At 48.9% G+C, this 21,777-nt stretch overlaps 1 protein-coding gene across 1 annotated transcript; it reads left to right on the plus strand.

Moving 5' to 3' along the window:
- The first annotated feature begins 5,608 nt into the window (after nt 1-5,608).
- Cxcl14 (C-X-C motif chemokine ligand 14) lies at nt 5,609-13,656 on the plus strand. Its single transcript, XM_005333195.4, has 4 exons — nt 5,609-6,251; nt 6,416-6,521; nt 9,960-10,073; nt 12,504-13,656. Exons 1-4 carry the CDS (start codon nt 5,927-5,929, stop codon nt 12,517-12,519), a joined length of 561 nt encoding a protein of 186 aa, XP_005333252.3. The 5' UTR covers nt 5,609-5,926; the 3' UTR covers nt 12,520-13,656.
- The last annotated feature ends 8,121 nt before the right edge of the window (nt 13,657-21,777 follow it).

Consider the following 21,777-nt stretch of genomic DNA (forward strand, 5'->3'; position numbering starts at 1 on the left):
TCTGCTAAGTGGAGATGAAGGATGCCCAAGGCCTCACTGAATTGAACACTCCTAGGTTTCTATTATAAGAACGTTCTCATGATTTGGAAAGCAGGGAGGGAAACTGCAATGATGTCCAGTGTTCCACTACTCAGCCTGATGTCTGGGTCCCTTTCTTCGCCACCCTTTATGCAGAAGGTTCCTGTTTGACATACTTGTAATCGCTGGTTTATACAGCCCTGTGTTTGTTCTACTTACTGCATCTGGTTGAGTGCTGGCCATTCCAAGGTCGCTGCAATCAGGAGTTTCCATCCCAACAGAATATTGCATTTAACTCTTTCATGGTCCATTCAATCCACCACAGTTGCACAAGTTGTTTTTAACAAGGAATAGCTTTACATAGAGTTTCATGTCTCTGGATACAGGTTATATGTGCAATTTCCCAAAATCTTGTACCAATTGAAAGTCTTAAGTGGTCCTTCCTCACTTAACCATTATCAGCTTTGAATATTCCCACTTAAACAGTTATTTATTGGATAGGACCAAAACCAAAATGCCATGATACTGCAGCATTAAAATGCTTTTCTTTAATTGCCAAGGAGGATGCACATTCTTTTATGAATTGGTTAATGTTTTTTTTAGAATTTTTTTTCCCCTGAATTGTCCTTTGATGGCCATTGCTCACTTACATGTTCAGGTCTTCTTTGAAAACATTTTTGCTTGTGTTGTTGATATAGTAAAGCTGCCTGTTTGCAAGACAGTGTTATTGAAAGAATAAATGGCTGAATGAATGCTATTCATGGGTCTGTCTTATTGGCTGCCAGCATTTTTCCATATTTGGCGGACTCTAGCAGTGCTTCCCATTGCCCATCTGTGTGGAAGGGCCCTCCACAGCCACAGGGTTGAACTGAGCCTAATCCAACACCACCTGGTGGCCCCAATTCATTCTTCTGAACTTAAGTTTTTCAGGGTCCCTAATTCCCAGGGTAAAGAACAAAACCAGGAGTTGTCCTTGGAACCATGGTTCCTTGTCCCCCTCTGCCTCAAAACAAGGTCCTAGAGAGGGTCTGTGTCTGAGTCAACCCACTGGTCACTTCCTTCAGCATCAGGACTGGGTGTAGAAGAGAGGAGGCACCCAGCTGCATACAGTGCCACAGGACAGGGTGATGCCCAGAAAAAGGCATGCAGGCCTCCAGGCAGAGTGCTGGAGAGTGGGGGGGAGGCTCCCTCTAGCCTTGGACTCAGAGCCAGCAGCCACCCCTTCCCCTTTTCCACACTTGCGTGCACACACACAAATTCTCACACACGACCTTGCCATTTGCATCGCCTGGGTTCAGCACCATTCTCTCTTATTCCTAGATTTTGCCTGAAATGTGCTTTTATTTACCCAACAGATGCAGAAGGAGCCATTGCTGGGTGCCACACATGATTATAGGCACTGGGGATCAGGAGTCAGACACAGACCCAGCAGACCTGAAGATGTCCCCAAATACACCCCCAAATAAATGGGAAAGCAATACAAACCGAGATGGTTCTATATAAATTGATATACACCAAGGCATGGAGAGTGGCTGCCAGTGGGAGCAGTTAGAGCCCTTGAGTCTGAAAGGCAAATATGGGTGCTGAGACTGGATGAGGAGGGCTGCCTGGCGACTTCTGGGGAAGAGCGCTCCATGCAGAGGGACCAGGAGCACAAAGATCCTGATAGAGGAAGAGTTTGCATGTCTGAGGGATGAGACAAGATGATGTAGCCAAGCACAGCCTGCGTGGAGGATGGAAGATAATGGCCACAAGGGGGTGGCATTGCTGGGGACTTGCCTTGACTCTGTGTGAGATCAGGGCCAGGGAAGGGCTTGGAGCAGTGCAGCCCCAGGGTGTAAGCAGCAGGGACTGTAAAAGACAGGAGTGGCTTCCCTCCCATGATCACCTGGTGACCTCCTCCTCATTCTCCATAGTCAACCCACTGGTCACTTCCTTCAGGACTCCATCTCCACCTGTGCCTGGCCAGATCCCCTGGTAGGCTTCACAGCACCAGCCTCCCCCATCACACCTACATCTGCAGGACTTGCATATTTATCCCTGTATTTGTTGGTTGATGCCATCTTCCCCTGAAGACAGGCACAAACCTGCTCACCTGAAGGCCCTGGCACCTGCACAGAGCTTGGCACAGAGCAGGTGTTCAATGAGTGTAAACAGAATGGGTAAGCAAATCTCAAGGGGCTCAGCCAAGGTTCCATTTCCTCATTGAATGGGTCCTATTTCTATTTCCTCCCCTTTATGCCCCCACACCTGTGTCTATCCCTCCCATAAAACCTTGCATGGCTCTATCCCTAGGCACCTGCAATGCACACACACAGCCAGCTGCCCTCTGGGAGGCAGACCACATGGGTTGTCCTTCAGGGAACCTCCTCAAAGCAAGTGGTGCTACTGTGCAAAGAACTGCCCCCCCATGCCCACCTCACCTGCCCCACGCCTACTTAACTTCACCCAAGCTGGGCTCAGTAGAGTCTGAACCCTGAAGTCAGGTCAGGGGTCAAGTCTCCTCCTTTGTCCAGTTGGGCAGCATCACTCACAGACCTTCTGGCAGCAGTGAATCTCATCCTTTCCTGATCCCCTGAAGCACACGAACAGGGAGTAGCTGTTTGCCAAGACACAGTGACTGTATTTTACAAACCAAAGATCAACATGTATAGACTGAGGAAGAAGGGGAAAAAAAAAAAAAAAAAACTCAGTTCCCATGATCCAGGCCTGATGCTGTTAAAAACCACTTAATTAATCAACATATTCTTTTTAGTTGTTGATGGACCTTTATTTTATTTATTTGTATGTGGTGCTGAGAATCAAACCCAGTGCCTCACACATGCTAGGCAAGTGCACTACCACTGAGTCAAAACCCCAGCCCTAATCAACATATTATTGAAACACTGAGCTACAAGAATATTTGTTACATAGCACTTCTTACAAGAGTGTACAGTTGAAAATAATCCATTCCAGCAGGCAGTATTCAGTTAATTGTATACCTGTTCAGTAGAGTAGTCTATATGCAGAATAATAATAATAATAACAACAACAACAACAGTCAACACTTACTGAACACTTAACTCTGTGCTGGAGATCACATTAAAAGCTTGACAAGCACTATCTCATTCAATTCCCCCTGTGTTGGAAGTGCCTATCTCACATCCCTATCTCACAGATGAGAAAATCAAGACCAAAAAAAAAGTCATTTGCTCCAAGTCTCACAATTGGTACCTAGGATTCACAGCCAAGTGGTCTGAGTCCTGATGCCAACCTCTTAACCATTGTACCACATGACTTCAAGTGTTGCCTTTAAGAGCTATACTATGGAAACATCCTAGGTGCCCTTTAACAGATGAATGGATAAAGAAAATGTGTGTGAGAGAGATTGATATTCACACACATATATATGGATATATATATGTACAGATATATATGTGTGTGTATGTATATATATAAACAGAATGGGTTTAAATGTATATATACACACACACACATATATGTATACATATATATATCCATATATATATGTGTGTGTGTATATATATATATATATATATATATATCTCACATTTTCCTTATCCATTTATACACACACACACACACACACACACACACACATATGAATATTACTCAGCCTTAAAGAAGAATGAAATTGTGGCATTTGCCAGCAAATGGATGGAGCTGAAGAATATCATGCTAAGCAAAATAAGCCAATCCCAAAAAACCAAAGACCAAATGTTTTCTCTGATATGCGGATGCTAATTCACCATAAGAGGAGGGGCTGGGGAAGAATAGGGTTACTTTGGATTAGGGAGAGGGAAGTGAGGGAAGGGGAGTGGGCATGGGGCTAGGAAGGATAGTAGAATGAATCACACATTATTACCCTATGTACATATACAACTATATGACCTGTGGGATACTACATCATGTACAACCAGAACAATAAGAAATTATACTCCATCTATATATGATGTATCAAAGTGCATTTTACTGTCATATATAACTAATTAGAACAAATTAAAAAATAAAATGAAATAAAATTTTAAAAGAGAGATACTAGAAGCAATACTAGCTACGTGGAACAATGTCTATGATATATGGTAGAGATAACAAACAAGTTATTAAACAGCATGTGTAGCCTGATCCTGTCCGTGCACATGCTGGCAAAGCCAAGAGAGAAGGGTTTGCAAAGACACCTCTGCCAGCAGCATCTTGGTATAGATCTATGAGTGAGTGGAAGTGCTTGTGCTTTTAATTTTTTTTTCTGTTACAAACATGGGCAGCATTGTGTTAAGAAAAAATAATTTCAAATTTTAAAAATTAATATAAATTCCAAAGTCACTCCTTTGTACTCATATTCTGCTGAATGTAACTATTCAGCTACCATTCTGGTTTTAGGGATAGGCCCAGGCTCTATGGGCTCTACTTGCTTTTCAGGATTCAGCTTCCCCTGGGGGAAGAGACTCTTCACACTACCCCCCCTTAGCCAATGGCCCCCTTCCTACCCCAGAAGCCTTTGTGGGCACTGATGCCCCCAGAGAGCTGCCAGACTGACAGAACAGCACTGGGCAAGCTCTGCCTTGGGAGCCCAGCCCAGCACCCCACCGGCCTGATGCTCCTCCCCCTGTGTCTGAGGCTCTCAGGGAAGCCACCAACTGAAGGGACAACAGGCCCAAAGGCAACAGAATGAGCCCCAGTTCTGCCTCTACTGGTCTAGTCCCCTCCTGGTCTAGTATCCTCTTTCTTGGTTCTATGACCTTGAACAAGATTTTTCTTTCCTCTAATCCTCTTTCTGTATCTGCCAAATAAAGAAATTTAAGTATCAATTTGGAAGAATTGTAAGACTCAAATTATGTATATATAATTATACGTATATGTTTGTATACACACACACACACACACACACACACACACACACACACACAAATGATGCCAGCATTTCCTGGCACCATGTTAGGCATCCCATTAACCACTTCTTATATGTGACATACATATGTGCTTCTCACAGCCACTCTAACAGGTACTGTGATGAACCTATTCTTTATAGATGATGAAAAGAAGCCTTTGAGTGATACCAAAGATACCACTTGTGCTGGTAGTAGGGGACAGTAATTTCAGCTACCATGGCTGGTCTCATTGTGTAATACACAATCCCACGCAAAATCTGGAACATAGGAGGGACTTCATCCAGATGGTCATCATTGTCAGGGCTCACTACCGGGTCTCTGCCTGGCTTTGGAGAATAGTGTAACACTGAGAAGCCCCACTGGTTCCCTCCGGGCCCCAGAGAGCCACCAGACCATAGACTTACCTAGGAAGCCTTCCTTTGGGAGTGTCCCAAACTCCCCCAAATCACACTCTCTTTGAGTCAGTTCAATGATCACGGGCAATGGCTTTGCTGCTGTACAACCAGTGGACAAACTCCTATCCAGAACTGGCCTTGTGCTCTGGCCACCAGAGCTGCTGACCCAAAAGGGACTGCCCACACCCTAGGGGTCAGTCCTGCTGGCACTCACATTTGGCGTCTTTCCTGAAACCCTTTCAGCTTTTCCCCAAGGAACTGTACCCTGGACCTTGATCTCCTGGTGGCTCAGGACAGTGAGCCTGTCTGGCCAGAGGGATCCACGTGAATCAGAAAAGCAGCACCCTTTCTCAACCTCTCCACGGTTTGGCTTCCCCAAGACAGAGCAGCAGCAGCACTAGGAAATGCGTGCAGACTGTGGTTTGAGTGTGCAAGTGTGTGAAGGAGAGCGTGTTGTGCGGTAGCGGATGTGAGACTGTGAGTGTGCATGTGCGCGCGTGGTTCCAAGTGTGCGCAGCTAAGATTGAGATCTATCCCTGGGCGGGCGGCGGGCGGGCTGGGAAGGTCTCCTCCCCCCACCACATTGAGAAATCTCAGTGAGTCACCGAGTGGTTCTGCATATTAATGAGCTCGCTCACTGCGAGGGCAGGAGCGGATTTAAAAGAGGCCAGGGCGGGCGGAGGGAGGCTGTGGAGAGATCCCAGAGCTGAGCGCAAAGCGCAGCGACAGACTGCCCGGGCACCCACTGACGGGCGCAGCTGGAGCAAGCCAAGCCGGGAGGAGTGCTCTGAGGCGAGAGAGCCGAGCCGGGCGGCCTCCCCAGGCCGCCACTTCAACCGGCCGGCGCCGTCCCCGCGTCCCTGCTCCCGCGCCCCTCCGGCCAGCATGAGGCTCCTGACCGCCGCGCTGCTCCTGCTGCTCCTGGCGCTCTGCGTTGCGCGCGTGGACGGTGAGTGTTGGAAAGTCCCCTTGTCTGTCCCGTCTTGGGGAACCTAAACACCAACTACTAGGCACCTGAGATCCTGAGGATCTGGATTGGCACCGAGGGCAATCGTGGGGTACGATATCCCTGGTTCAACTAAGCAGCCCCCTCTCCTGCGCTCTCTCCCGCAGGGTCCAAATGCAAATGCTCCCGGAAAGGGCCCAAGATCCGCTACAGCGACGTAAAGAAGCTGGAAATGAAGCCAAAGTACCCGCACTGCGAGGAGAAGATGGTTATGTGAGTTCTAATTCCACTCCAAGAGCGAGTCTGCCCGGTGCCAGGGCATAGCCTGGGGCTGGGTCAGGCTAACAAACATTTCCCTCTGCCTTTATCAAGACCTTGGCTAAGGCTTTGTAATCGCCCAACAAGTCCTTAGTACGCTGCTGAGACAGTCCTGAAAGGGGGTCACTGTCCTGTGCTCCAGAAAGTGTCTGCAAGTCCACCCTGGCTAGTATTCAAACGAATAGCCTCGCAGTTTGCTATTGTGGCTACCAGGGATGGTACTAGGGCCATCAAGGGTTAAAGGGCTCCTGAATGCCAACTTAGATCACCTAGATTGAAGTCACTCAAAACCAGCTCACACCCAAACTGTTCAGCATGCCGTCTTGCCTTCCTACCTCTGGGGAAAGGAATAACGCCAGTATTAAGTCCTAACTTTCCTCTCAGAGTCTCCAATCTGAGGACTGTCCACTGAGATGGCAGTTTGCAGCTTGTAGGGATTTCATTGTGAGAACACCCCAGCCCTTTCTGCAGCAGCTGGACTTCTTGCAGGTCCCTGAGCCTGAGCAGTTGGGTGAAAAGTGCTTTGCTGGGGTTAATGTGCCACAAGCCCGAAGCCCTGCTTGGTGGGGATGCCGGCAATGTTTAAAACTGGGGCAGAGCAAGAGAACACTGAGTTTTGTGCTCCTCCACTTCCCAATTAACCACTTGAGGCCAGCACCACTGCTTTCCCATCAATACCCTCTTGGCCAGGAAGGGAGCCCTTGGCAAAACAGCTCCCAAATATTTGCCATGGACCATTGGTCCCTCTTCCCCTCCCCCAGAAACAGGACACACTTTATTCTCAGTCTGGGCAAGTGCTTTCCACTTGCACCGGCTGGCCCTGCTGGCCCAGAGGCCTTCACACAGTGTATGTGAAGGCAGGGCATACCCACACCCCACAACCCCCACCACCTGGGCTACAGTCTGGCCAAGGGAAGGGGAATTTAGAAAAGCACTGGCCTGAGATGACCCCAACAAAAATTAACACCCTCATCCCTGGCCCTCGCCTTTCAGACCAAGTCCAGTAAAGCTGCCCGGAAATCCTTTCAGGTGGGGACCAGGGAGACAAAAGAGCTGGGGAGGAGTCACAAGCCCCAAGCCACTTCCAGCTCCAGAGTTTAACATGTCAGATGGCATTGCAAGTTGTATCTGAGAACTCCTAGGGAATGAAAACAAGGTATGGATCTCAGTGACATCTGGAAAGGACAGAATCCTCACCAGATAGGCTTGCTCTTTCCTGGCTAAACTTCTTCAGATACAGAGAGAAACTACAATCAAGGGAGTATATGAGGTGGCTTCAGGTAGCCTAGTGAAAACCTGCAGTGGCCTCATGAGATCGGTACCCAGTCATCCTCTCTTAAATCATCCAGAGCACTCGGAGGGCTAGAGGCACCTCTCCCCTCCCCAGATCCTTAAGACTTTCTAGATCAGACAGGGGCCAGCTCTCTTTTGCCAAGGCAGATTCTCGGTTGCAAAGGCTAAACAAAAGGAAGTTTTCCAGCTCACCCCGAGTCACCCAGAAATCTCTGCTGAGGCTGGGGGTGGGGGCAGAGCAGTCTACTTTGCAAGTGGGAGCCCTTGTACTCAGAAGGATCCAGAACAGTCCAGATTCTAAAAAGGTCAATTTGTGTCATATATCCACTGAGCTCTCACCGAAACCTTCAACATTCCATAATTGCTGAGGAGAGGGATGTGGGACCCAGAATTTCTGCTAGTTGCTGGAATCACAAATTCTCCTTTCTGTACTCCACAACCAATGTTCATAACCTCAGTGTTATGATGCGGCATTTCTGCACCATGGTGGGGGTACTGAGTGTCCTTTCCTTTTCTTTCCAGCCTTCAGGATTTGGAATGCTCAGCTTGCACACTGACCTAACTGAGAAGGGGATTTTATCAGGCTTTGCCATGTCCCTTCACTCAGAGTACAAAAGCAGCTTTGTCAGCACGGAGAAAATGCACATGCTAAATTCTTGCAGGATGACTAGGTACTAGGGAGAGGGAAACACCTAGATTTCACTCTGAAGCCTGGCCCCATGCTCAGGGTACCACATGTCTCACCAGGAAAGGCAGGACCAAAGACCCATCCTTAGGCTCCGGGTTTGGGCCCTCAAAACATTCTGCCCCCATTCTGGTGGCAAGATCCCATTCTCTCTTCCCACTGTTTGGAAACCACATTCATGAAAACCCTTCTAGAACTTGGCCCTTGCACTTGACTTTGGTAACCCATGGGATCTAGCTGAGCTCCCTCCCTCTCCTCCTCTTCTTTTCACTCTCACTTCCAACCACCCTTCTTTGGCTCCTCAGGAAGGAAGTGGCATCTTTACTTCTCACCTTGCACTTTGCAAGTGTCCCAGGTGGACTCTCATTGTTGAACACCATGCTTCCCCCCACCCAACCAGAAGCTTCCTCCTGGCTCCTGCCATCCCTCTGGCCAGCCCTGGCAGAGAGGGGCATAGCCCTGGGAAGGCAGCAGGCTCTCCTCCCTCGCCAGGCTGCAGCTCATACATCCCATACTGAGGCTTGTCTTTCTCCTTTCCCGTCTCATCTCCCATGACTAATTGCTAATAACTGTCAGCTGGGCACCTACCAGCCACTGTGCACATTGTATAGGTTATATCCTTTCATCATCCTAATAACTCTATGAAGTAGGTTCTATTTTCAGATTCAGTTTACAGATGGGTAAACGGGTTCAGAGAGGTTAAGATCCTACAGCCAAACGTGGGACTCCAACTCAGGCCCCTGCACCCTGTACAAAGACACCCTGCTTCTCCACTGCACAGCAAGGACTCTGCCAGGTGTTGGAACCTAGGCTGATAGAGATCTGAGGGCTTCAGGCTGTGGAGAAGCCAGGTCTTGTTTTTCTGCGTGAAGCGAGATAACTGGGACTTAACTCAAGTGTCTAAATGGGCTTCAATAAGATTTGGCTTCAGGGTGGGCAAATGCCTCATCCTGGGAAAATCTGCAGCAGGAGGAGCTGAGACTGAAGCTTTAGACAGAGATGACAGGATCATCAGGGCACAACTTAGCCCCACCATAGGGCTCCTCAAGTCCAAGAACAAAGGTCTTGGCACGCTCACCTTGCAGGCATTAACACAGCTTGGTCCCTGACCTTTGTTCCCCAAGAGAAATCTGCAGAAAACCCACTTCTGGGGGTGCACTGGGGGTAAGGACACTATTCCAGGTGCCACTCACTCCATATAGGGCCAGACCCTAACAAGGACTCAGAAATGAGAGAATACCAAAACCTTCCAAGGAGCCTGCCAGGAAATGAACATGTGGGTGGGCTGCCTTGAGGAAGAGTGGAAGCCAAGTCACTTAGTGCCCTGATTCAGATAGACCAGGGCCACCCACAGGCCACTTCAGGGGCCACTATTAAGACGCTTCAACCCTCTACCCCATCCTTTTCCATTGCAGCATCACCACCAAGAGTGTTTCCAGGTACCGGGGCCAGGAGCACTGCCTGCACCCCAAGCTGCAGAGCACCAAGCGCTTCATCAAGTGGTACAATGCCTGGAACGAGAAGCGCAGGTACACCCCCTTCTCCTCCTGCCCACTTTCCCCTCCTGCGGCTCTCAGGATGGAAGGGGGTCCCCACACCAGGTCAGCTAGCCCATCCAATGTGTGAAGACCCACCACAATACCCACAGCAAGCAGATGAACAGATACTGCTTACATACCCCCAGGACTGAGAAAATCATCACTTAACAAAGTAGGCTGGAAGCACCACAGGTGGATCCATTTGTGAACTTAAGTCTGTCTCTTCCTGACTTTCATATTATAGTCTTAATTGCTCTTTTTATCTAAGTCTCATAAGCTGTCAAATAGCTGGGTGAGCACTGGCATGGCTATCCTCTGTGGATCTGGTGGGGCAAAATGTTACCACTTAAATAACCACATTTATTAACCACAAAATGGGGGGTACACCCATGAGATGATAAGGATAACTCCCTGCCAATAATGTGCTCTCTCCAAGGTGCCCCATGCTGCCCAGACACCTGAGAAAATCCTTCAAATGCAAGTGCTAAGAGAGAACTTGGGTCTGACCCTTTGAAATCACAGTCACTCATGCCCAACGGGGCAGCAGTGATGAGACTGACCAGTGCCCTGGGCTCCCTGGGCTCTATTTCCCATAATCAGAAGGTGGCTTTCTGGCCCTGATCCTGTGGTCCTAGGTCTGACCTTGGAAGGGGAGGCCACCTCCCAGCTCCCCATACCACGTGAAGGTGATGCTGTCCTGGAGCAGGCCACTCCTCAAGCACGCAGGGCCCACTTGTGCTTTAACCTGCCTAGCATGGCCAGGGAGTGCACAAGCTCTCAGGTGACCTCCCCATGAGCAGGTGCAACACCTCATCCTGCAGAAGAAGAAACCAAAACTAGGTGGGGAGGAGGCGGGACCTGCCTGGGAGCCCAGGGCAAGGGCAGGACAAGAAGCCAGGCCCCCATAGAGACTGGCAGCCTCAGTGGTGCCTGACCCACCCTTCCCATCACCTGGCTTGGCTCTGGTCCCCAGGCTCAGCCCCGTGACCAGCTCTCACAGCTGACACTCAGGCCCAAACCCTGCACCTGAGCCTTTTTTGCTTCCCCCAAAACTGCCTCGTCTGCAGTTACTTGAAATAGAAAATGATGAGGGGACAAGAATATTTTCTATATTTCTGACAGGAATGAAGGCTTCTTTCTGGTCAGGGCAGGCGACTCACATGGCAAAAACAGAGCCTTCCCTGTCCACTGTCTGTTACCCTCCAAGGCCCTGTGTGAAAATGGAGTGAAGCTAACCCCAGGCCCCATGGTAGGAGGGGGCTGAGAACATCTTGCTCAGGATGCTGGGAGACACTCAAATTATGTGGTCGCCCTATTTCTGCCGGCTCCACCTGGGCTGTGGCTTTAAAGAGGAGGAGGCCCCGTGGGCCTAAAGGCAGCCCAACTTCTTCTGCAAACTGCATCGAAAGCTATGAAAGCCTGTCCATCACCAGGCCCTCCGCCACTTCATTACACCATGAGTTCCTTCATCTGTCTTAGAGTGCCCAGGTGTTCTGGGAGAGGAGGAGGCACGCCGAGTCCTTTCTCCACTGCAAAGGGTTGAAAAACGTCTTACAAGGTGGAGAATGGAGATAAAGGAACTCTTTAAAGTCCTCTTACAGAGAAAATGCTGAACCGGGGTGAAGGAAGAGGGTACAGGGCAGGGCCAGGCTGTGCTGCCAAGCAAGGGAACTGAGCGCCTCCAAGACCAGAGCTTCTGGCTGCCCTGGAGAGCAGCTGCACCAGGCCTTTTACTCAAAGCATGATTAGGTGACTTTATCAGAAATCAGGAGCAAGACAGAGGGAGCAATGGGTTGTCTGGGTGTGAAGTGCAGTCATGAGTCAGAACTAGAAGGAATACCTCAAGGCAGCCGGCTTGGGAGGTGAGGGGAGAGGTGGCTCCTGAATACACACAGGCCTATAACAGGCAGAGGTGAGGCAAGGCCAGCCAGAGGAGGTACCACGAGGCACAGGCCCCTCTGTCACAGCCTCAGCCCCGCCTACCCCCTCCTCAGTCTTTAGCAAGCAGCCTCTAGAATGGGCACGTTTCAAGAGGACAAGCCCAAGTCTGGGGAGAGCACGTCCCTCCCGGATGCCATTTTCCCTGAATAGAGGCTTTGTACAGATGAGGACTGGATTGGGGACTGGATTGCAGCCCGCCATATTGGGAGAACCGTCCATGGTCCCAGGGCACATCTTACCTATCCTGCAGTGTTCCCATATGCAAAGGGGTTCGCTCCATAGGGTTCTGAGGATAGAAAGGGGCTGCAGAGGTGGAGGCTGATCAGAAAGGACAAAGCCAGACTTGTGTGAGCTTCTGTGTCCCCACAATCACATTCTCTGAGGCGTTCCTCCTGCTCCCCAACCCCACAGGCCTGGGGGAGGCTGGGAGCTGCCACCACCTGGTCCCCAGCCTCTTACACCTGCGTTTTCTCTTCCCAGGGTCTACGAAGAATAGGGTGACGACGGATCTTGGGTAGAAACACTTCCAGACCAGTTGGGAGACTTCAGCAAAGGACTTTACAGATTAAAATTAAAAAAAAATTAAGAAAAAAAACCTCTCTTTCTCACAGGCATAAGACACAAATTATATATTGTTACGAAGCACTTTTTACCAAGGGTCAGTTTTTACATTTTATAGCTGTGTGCAAAAGGCTTCCAGATGTGAGACCCAACTCTCCTGCACGCCAGATTTTAACACAGGCGGCTTTTTACCGAAAAAAAAAGGGGGGAAACTCATGCCTTTCCTTTTTAAAAAATGCTTTTTTGTATTCGTCCATGCGTCACTACACATCTGAGCTTTATAAGCGCCCGGGAGGAACACTGAGCTCGGTGAGACATTTCATTGCAGATCTGCTCCGGTTCTAGCTGGGGAAGCTTCCGCCCAGAGGGCCTGGCGCCTCGGCACAGCTGCCACAACTCTTCTGGGCTTGCAGCCGGTCACAGCCTCCGTGACTCCGCGGTGGCCCCTGTCACCAGGCAAGTAGGAACAGGTCTCTCTGCCTCTGTGCTTAGATCCATTTGGTGGCCAGAGCATCATGCCTCATTGCCCCCCTGCCCAGGTTCATTTTTCCACCCTCTGGGAAACATTTGTGTCCAAGATCCCAAGGTGGCAAGGCCAGTGGTCTTTAAAGAAGGGGTTGGGTCTTAGCTCCCACCTGAAGGTTTCTGAAAGGTTCGCTGCTTCGATATATAAGGTTTCAGAAACATGTTAGTGAAACCCTTAGGAGAAAACTTTAAAATACACAATTACATACACAGCCCACAGCCAGAGACATGGATTCAGTTGATCAAGGGGAAGCCACCTGAGCGTCTTTCCTTCCCTCACCCCGAGGGGACATGCAGTAGAAAAGCAATATCCCTGTGACTCCCCACACAATGGTAGACAGTGCAGTAATCTTTTGGAAGCCAAGATGACCAGATGCCCTTTCCTTTTGTACATACGCTCTGCAGAGTACCCCGCACTCCTTTGGTAGAGGTACTGGTGTGTTATATGCCATGTAAAATGTCAGAAACCATTAGCACTGCATGCAGGTTTCATATTCTTTCTAAGATGAAAAGAAAAGTAATAAAATATATTTGAAATGTACCAAAATCCTAGACTCTTTTTTTTCCCTATTTAATTAATCTTGGATGTCAATAAAATGCTTACCATTTCCTAAATAAACAGGGACAGATGTAAAGGCAAAGAAAACTGGTGTTTCCCAAATACCTGTCGACGCCGCTGCCTCTGTGGAATGTGTGGGGCTGTCGGTTCCACTGAAAATAGGAAGCCAGGCCGGAGGGCAGTGCTTCCCACAGGGGCAGCAGAATGTTGGGAATGGGCAGGTGGGACCAGGCAATGTTCCCTGGGATCTGGAGCCCCAAAACTCCAGTGGGGCTCAGGGAGGGGCAGAAGTGCCCGGCTGAGGGGCCGTGGGGTTCTGAAACCAGGCTATGGGGGGGGGAACAATGGAGAGACGCTAAGGCTCTGTTTCTGCTTCTGTAAGTGGCCATGACAGTAGGGCACATGCTCAGGTATGCCCGAGGCCTGAGGAGAGAGGCATGCCAGCGCATGGCAGCACCTGGCCAATGGAGTTATTTTAATAGTCACAAGACCGGGCCACTTTGCATTTTGCACAAACTGCCCACAGCCCCGTGTTTCATTCATCCTATGTCAGCTAGGCCCTGAAACGGTCCCCTCTGTCCCCTACACCAGCCGGATTGCACAAAGGGACAGGACTCTAGACCAGGAGGCAGGAGGCAGACCCCCACATCCCCTTCATCTCTGAAGATGGCTTCCTGATATGCTGGCTCTGCTCAGACTTACACAGCAAATGCTCTGTCCTAGCATGTACCCAGGTAGGGTAGTATCGCCAGTCCTTCTTATCAATTCTTATTTCCTCTCCAAAACTCCAAGTTACAACATATGTATTCCTGAGGAAACTGAGGACCAGAGAGGTTAAAAAACCTGCCTGAGGTCACAGAGGTTTCTTACCAGCCAACACTTTCTCCAGTAGCTGGGATAGCAGCCTTTCTGTAGGGAAGGAAGGAGCAGGTGGGCTGAGGCCATACTGGGCTGGAGACTGTGAGCTCCCTGGGATGATTCCATCTTCCCTTAAAAGAAGGTAGACCAGTTGGAGAAGTCAGAGACCAACAGACAGAACAGGATAGGAGTGACCAACAGGATGGCACAAACCAGGGCAGGGGACAGAAGAGACCAGGCCCTCTTCCCAAAGCTCCAACAGGGCCTCACAGAGGAGGCAGGCTGTGGAAAGAGCTCTGCCACCTCCCCTTGCAAAGGCCCCTTCATTTGCAGGCAAGATGGCACAGGGCACAAGCTGCTCCACGACACCACACTATTCTGAGTGTCTAGGCTCACGCCACTCTCCTGCTCACCCTAGGCGCACACTAAACAGGCCACAAGCTCTTCTCCACCCTCGATAGGCCCTGCCTTTTTCTGCCTGTGGATCTAGTGCCAGTCCACCCTCCCACATCATGCAGGCTCATATGGTCCCTCCCTTTGCTGATCTCCCAAGCCTCAGACTGTCATCAACAATGGTAATGGCATCTCTTGACAGCCACTACCTGGGCACCTCACCCTCACAATAGGACTGTATGGCACGTGCCCGGACAAGCTAAGCTATTAGTTTAGGTAAGTAGAGGAAAGGCTGGAATTCAAGGTCCATCCATCTGTCAAAGAACAGGAGCTGTGATTTTGAAGTGTCTCTTTTCCTGCCAAATATCTGTGTCCCTAGGGATCAAAGAAAGATGGGGCTCTGCTTCTCCAGAGGTCCTGCACCCTTTCCTCCAACAGAGTACCAAGAAGAGGCCCCGAGCACCAGCACTTCTTCAAACACCAGACCAAGACCCACCGGTGCCAGAACCGTGCTCAGCTCAGAGCGGAACCTCTATTCTGATAGGCACAGAGTCATTTCTCTTCTCTGGGTTTTCCAGAGTCCTGTGAGATGTCCACCCGCACCTTCCAGAAGGGAGAGTAAATCTAGTGCAATAAAGCAAGGCCTTTCCCAGTGGGCTCTGCGGCTGTGGCTGTCTCGGGCTCCCCTGGGTAAGAGGAGCACACTCTTCCGCCACAGGGCAGACCAGACCCGTGGGCAGCCCCAGCGGGGAGCCGCCACTTCCTCCCAGGCAGACTTACACACAGGGATCCAAAGCCATCCACCTCTGACCTCCCAAAGCATGTCCTGAGTGAGTACTTGTTGCTGCTTGACACCAGGACAGTCACCTCCTCGAGCTCCAGCCCTATCCCACCTGGCCAAACCCTCCCCAGATCGCCCCAACCTCGACCTCACCTCAGAACTGACTGCATAATTTCCAGAGCCTGATACAAAGAAAAGATGCAAGGCCCTCTGTTCAAACACTATCAATCTCTGGTTAACAATCATTTTTTTGTACATTTCAAACAGCTAGAAGACGTTTCCAACACAAAGAAATAATAAATGTTTGAGGTAATAGATATGCTAATTACCCTGATTTGATCCTTGCACCTTGTATACATGTACTAAAATATCACACTGCACCACATGAATATGTGCAATTATTGTGTCAATTTAAATGTTACAAAGTCATGTTCTTAGAAGCCAGATGCTTATATGCTTCCTTGAAAGAAACTCCCAGCACCTATTATGGTACTTAGGAGGTACAGTGGCACCCCCCTTATCTGTGGGGGATATGTTCCAAGACCCCCAATGGATGTCTGAGCCATGGCTAGTACCAAAGCCTCCGTAGCCTCTTTTTTCCTATAATTACATACCTATGATAAAGTTGTAAATTAGGCACAGTATCAGTACACCGTTTTTTTCTTTCCTTATTAAATCTAACACTTTCACTTTTTCACTTAAAGGAAGCGCTCTGTGGCTTCTCATTGGCATTCTTATACAAATTGCCAGCATCCCTAATCATGTGCTTTGGGGCCATTATTAAGCAAAATAAGGGTTATGTAACCACAAGCACCATGATACCATGACAGTGACACAGAAGGCCACTGACTAATGGACAGGTAGTGATTACATTGCTGATATGCTGGACAAAGGTGTGGTTCATGTCCCAGGCATACAGAGGGAGACGGACGCTGAAAGATCTCATCATGCTACTCAGTATGGCCTACAATTTAAAATCTAGGAATCATTTATTTCTGGAATTTCCCACTTAAATATTTTCCATTTACTATTTTAACCACATTCTACCTTGGGTACCTCAACCAAAAGTGAAACTACAGCTAAGGGAGGACTACTATACTCAAATACAGTTGATTCACTAATTAATATTAGGGTCTTAAAGAGCCCTCTGAGAACATGCTGTCTTTATTCATTCACTGAGCTACTGCTATGTGTGAAGCTCCCTGCTGAGCACCATGGGAGAAAAGAGATTTGGCCAGGTGTGGTTCCTTGTCTTCAAGAGCAGAATTCAATCATTCTGTGGCCTAGCCACTGTGTCCTTATCAAACATTTACTATGGACTATGTACCGAAGGGGGGGTGTCCCTCCAGAAACCCACAGTCTACAAGGAAGGTAGAAATTGCCTGACCTAAGCACACCCCTGCTGACAGCACCCTGGGCCATGGATGAGTGATGAGCCAGGCCAGCAAAGACAGAGCTCCAAGGTCAGAAAAATTGAGAACACTGGGAAATTCAGGGGCAGCCCAGGAACAGCAGCCATGCCCACAGGGAGCATCACAGCTCCCTCCCTCTGCCTGGTCACCACCTCCAGGGAGTCAGCCAGCAAAGGAGTCCCCATCCCCAGCTTCCCTGTCCAGGAGGAAGACTACCAAAGCCTTTCATACTCACCCTCCCCACACACACACACACACATACGAGGAAGACATCATGCTGCTTTTGGAGCTCTTAGGGGTTTTCTTCTTCACCCATTTCCAAAAAGTTGCATGAGTATTCTTGGAGGTCTTCAGGGAAGCAATAAAGCCCAAAGCAAGTTTCTTGTTTTTAAGGCTGTTATCTCCCTGAGACCCCTGTGGGAGACGGCTCTGTGCCTTACCACCAGGGGGCAGCAAAGAGCCTTTGCCTCAGCCCTCAGCTCTCTGTGGTCCCTGAGACCACATGAGAATAGTGACTGATGAAATTCCTGCTTATTGTGAGCCAATCCCTGTGTTGAGGCCATATGTGCCTCAACTCATTGAATCCTGTAACAACCACATCAGTTCACAGATGAGGAAACTGATCACCCACATTCACACAGCTGGAAGGTGGTAGAGACAGGATTTTAAGCGAATTTTGTTCTAAAGGATGAATTATTGTTCCTGTCTACCGCAGCCCATGGAATAGTCCGTTGTGATGGCAAGCTCTGGCCACCAGGGCCTAGCTCTAGGCTTATCCCCTGTTGATTGAATGGAGATGAATCATCCAGTTCTCATGGGCCGCCCAGACAACCAGCAATAGCCAGATTTAGTTTTATCTTTGAAAGGTGGAATCCAGGTGCTTCTCTGGGGTTTCTCTCCCTGCCCAGCAAAGTGAGCCTAGAACCATAAAAGTGCTGGCTGGGGGCCCTATTTGACAGACACAAATTCTCCTGGAGTAAAAGAAGCAGCCAGAGGTCCCCTCCCAACACCAAGTAAACAGAAGCAGAAAAATGACCACAATGTCATCAGGTTCCACTTAACACTTCAGTTAGGAGCAAGTCAATATTGGTTTCAAAATTAATTCAAAGCCAGATTTAAAATAATCAGCTCCATCTCACAGAGAGGACAGAGTGGTATTTGGGGATGAACGGTGGGTGTGTCTAATCAGACACAGCTGGCACCTCATCTACTATTAAAAGCCATTCCCAGAGCGATGGGAAGGGGAAGCCATGGGCTTTCCGGCAACCATTGCTTCCTCAAAGGCAGCCCTCGCACACAAATCACTTCTACATTGATAAACGTCTTTCCTCCTGAAATAATTTCCTGAAAACTCAGACTGGAGTCAGTATGAGTATTAGTTCAGCCACAAAAATATTACAAACCAAGAAAATTAGGAGAGCAGAAATATCCTTCCATTCTCTGATAGCTGCTCACTCCGTAACCTTGCAGGGGTAGCAAAGTTTAATCAGAACAATAGCAACAACCACAACTTTCTCATCAAACTCCAATATTTTCCATTTTGCAGATGAAATCTTCCAACTTCAGGCTTAGAGAAGCTAAGTCACTTATCCCAGGTCACTCAGCAGCCAAGTAGCCTTAGGCCATATTAAATCTTTGGACACTCCTAGTGTGGAGTGATCATATGTCTTGGTTTGCCTGGAACACTCCTGGTTTACGCTAGTTGTCCCCATGCAGTTACGAGGAGTGTTTTCTTCTACTCTTAAAAGTATCCTAATATGGGTGAAATACACTGTCACACTCCTATGAGCCCAGCAGGGACGTACATATTGGTGTGGGTACAAGAAATGATGAGTCAGGGCTGGGGATGTGGCTCAAGCGGTAGCGCGCTCGCCTGGCATGCGTGCGGCCCGGGTTCGATCCTCAGCACCACATACCAACAAAGATGTTGTGTCCGCCGAGAACTAAAAAATAAATATTAAAAAATTCTTTCTCTCTCTCTCCTCTCTCACTCTCTCTTTAAAAAAAAAAAAAAAAGAAAAAGAAATGATGAGTCAACTTCTTTTCATAGACAGCCTGTTCCCAAAGGAATCTGAGCCCTTTGGAAGTAATGATTCCTCTTTACCCTAAAGTACCCTACAGAATCTTCTCAGGCAATCCCCTGGCCTTCCCTGTTCCACGCTGGCCTACCTTTCCTGCTAGACAAAGATTGGCTCTGATGCCCGTGTATTGTTCACTGCGAGGCACTTGGCACTCTGGAGACCCATCTGCTGAGTGAAGGCCCAAATCAAAAATGCTGTGTCTCTCTCCATGTGCCTGTCCACATGAGATTCCCCAGACAATTGAAGTATCAGGTTCTGGTTTCAGGAGAACAAAAGTCAGCCAAGCAGCTGCACTTCCAAGACCCTTTCCTTGGCAACTGGGTTGGCGTAAGCTCTTAGTGGGGGATTAGCTGATTCAGGGCAGCGTAATGGGATATGGGCCCTTGACACCCTATTCAGACTCAGGGAGGCTGGGGAGGGCTCCATGCAGCCCATGGAGACCCAAAGGCACAGCTCTCTCCTCAGGACTGAGGGCTTTGGTTGAGTCTGGAGTGTTGTCCACAACAAAGCTGCTGACCTGCTCCTTCCCTAATCTTGGAAGGAGCCACCGCAGGAGAGAGGGAAGAGACCAAAGATACAGACCAAGGGGGTCTCGCTGGTACCACCTCAGGAAGCCACCTGGAGCCAGGGCTGCTCTGGACTGGCACCTGAGCCCTTCAGGCTCGCTGTTCCTCCCCTGGTTAGCCCTGGGCTGGCACCCTATTCCCGAGGCTTCAGGATATGTCCAGAGGCTGCTCTGGCTGACCTGATTGCCCATTCCATCCTGGACATAAAAGGCTTTCTGCACTTTCCCAGAAGCCTATTCAAATAGCCCTTCATGAGGTAAATACAGAGAAGGGGCTCAGACTCCCAGTCTGATGTCCCACCCCAGGTATAAGCAGAGCCATCTTGCTCCCATAAAACCTTTTTACAGCCCCCACAACAATGCACAAGTTACTTAATTTTTCCAAATCCCAACTTTAAATTGAGTATTAGATGAGATAAATGTCTCAACACAGAAAATAAGCAGTCAGTAAATGATAGATGATGATGGTGATTATCTTGCCTCTAAAACTTCCAAGGGAACGTATAGTTCTATGCTGTGCTGATCTATCTGAACTAATATTGCATGTTTTCGGCATAAAAAAAAAAAAGACAAGAGGCACATATCTACCAAGAAAAGAAGCTAAAACCCACTGTGACCTGGCACAAACTCTCATGCCTCGGTTTCCTCACCTGTCCAACAGGGATAACAATAGGGTTTAATCTCAAAGAATGTTTTGAGACCCTAAAATGAGATAATTCAGGCAGGATCTGTAGCACTTCGTATAGCATCCGTCGTCAGGGAGAGCTAATAAGAAATCCATGCTACTCGCAAAAGCGTGTTTAGTGATCCAAAGAATCTCAAACCTGGGGGGTGGGGGGGTATCTGAGGATCTAGTCCCACCTTGTCGTCTATAAAAAAACTTCTTTGAAGCTGTGGCTCTTTTTAACTGCTTTTGAACTCTGGCTCCCATGAAGGGTTGATGAGTGCTATAGTCTTTTTCCCTGGGGGCAGGGTGTGGGGGGAAGGCACAGAAAATTGTGGACAGGCCTGAAATCGTCCTCATGGTTCCTTAGACCCGCCTGAGGCTGCCTGGGAGCTTCACAAGCAGGAGTGGCACAACCCATGAAGCAGCCCGTGCCCTGAGCTCTGCACAAGGGCTAAAAGGTGTTCAACTGCTTCCTTAAACCAGGATGCTCCAAGATGCTTCCCCGCGCCCTCCCTGGAGCCACCCAGAGGTAGGACAGGAGATTTCTCTGGGACCAGCCTGGGGGTGTTCAAGACAAGGGCCACGCACAGCACATCTCAGCCACTCCAGGCAATGGCTCCTGGGCCCTTTGCCATCCAGTTCACCCGCCCCACAGCACCTTCCACGTGGTGGTAGCTCACCTCCTGTCCCAGAGGCAGTACTTTTATTAACCTCACCTAAGTCTGTGCTAATTTCTCAGCCACCTGATCACACCATCAAGGAGGCATTTAACTGGTTCTCAAGGTCTTGACATATAAGAACGGAGTTTTGTGCCTCTACTCCCTACTCCCAGCTTGTGCCCAGGCAGTTGACTCTTCCAATCTAAGCCTACCACTTTACATTTACCCTGATTAAATTTAGTCTCACTAATTTCTTCCTCTTTGCTCTGATCTTTGGGGAATATTTGGATTTTACTTTCTATTGCCCAGTGTGTTAATTCTGCCTTAGAATATTGCAATGTTTGCAAATCCCAGAGAGGATAAGGTTATCATAATGTAAATCTGGCTGTCTCAGATCACTTTCTCTCTTGCTTCCTGTCTTGTCTTGTGATCTCTTCCACACTCACTTCCAGCCTTGCAATATCATCCATCATAATAGATGGTAAACCAGATCAGGGAAGATGCTGGCACCATGCCCTTGAATCTCTAGTGCTGTGAACTAAATAAACCTATTTTATTTATACATTACCCAGAATCAGGTATTCTGTTACAGCACCGCAAAACAGACTAATACAGCATCTGTACTACCATCCTTGTTTTACAAACAAGAAAACTGCACCTGATGGAGATTTGGTCACCAAACAGCCATGCCAG

This window comes from Ictidomys tridecemlineatus, chromosome 1, assembly GCF_052094955.1.
Source record: "Ictidomys tridecemlineatus isolate mIctTri1 chromosome 1, mIctTri1.hap1, whole genome shotgun sequence".
Lineage (NCBI taxonomy): Eukaryota > Metazoa > Chordata > Mammalia > Rodentia > Sciuridae > Ictidomys > Ictidomys tridecemlineatus.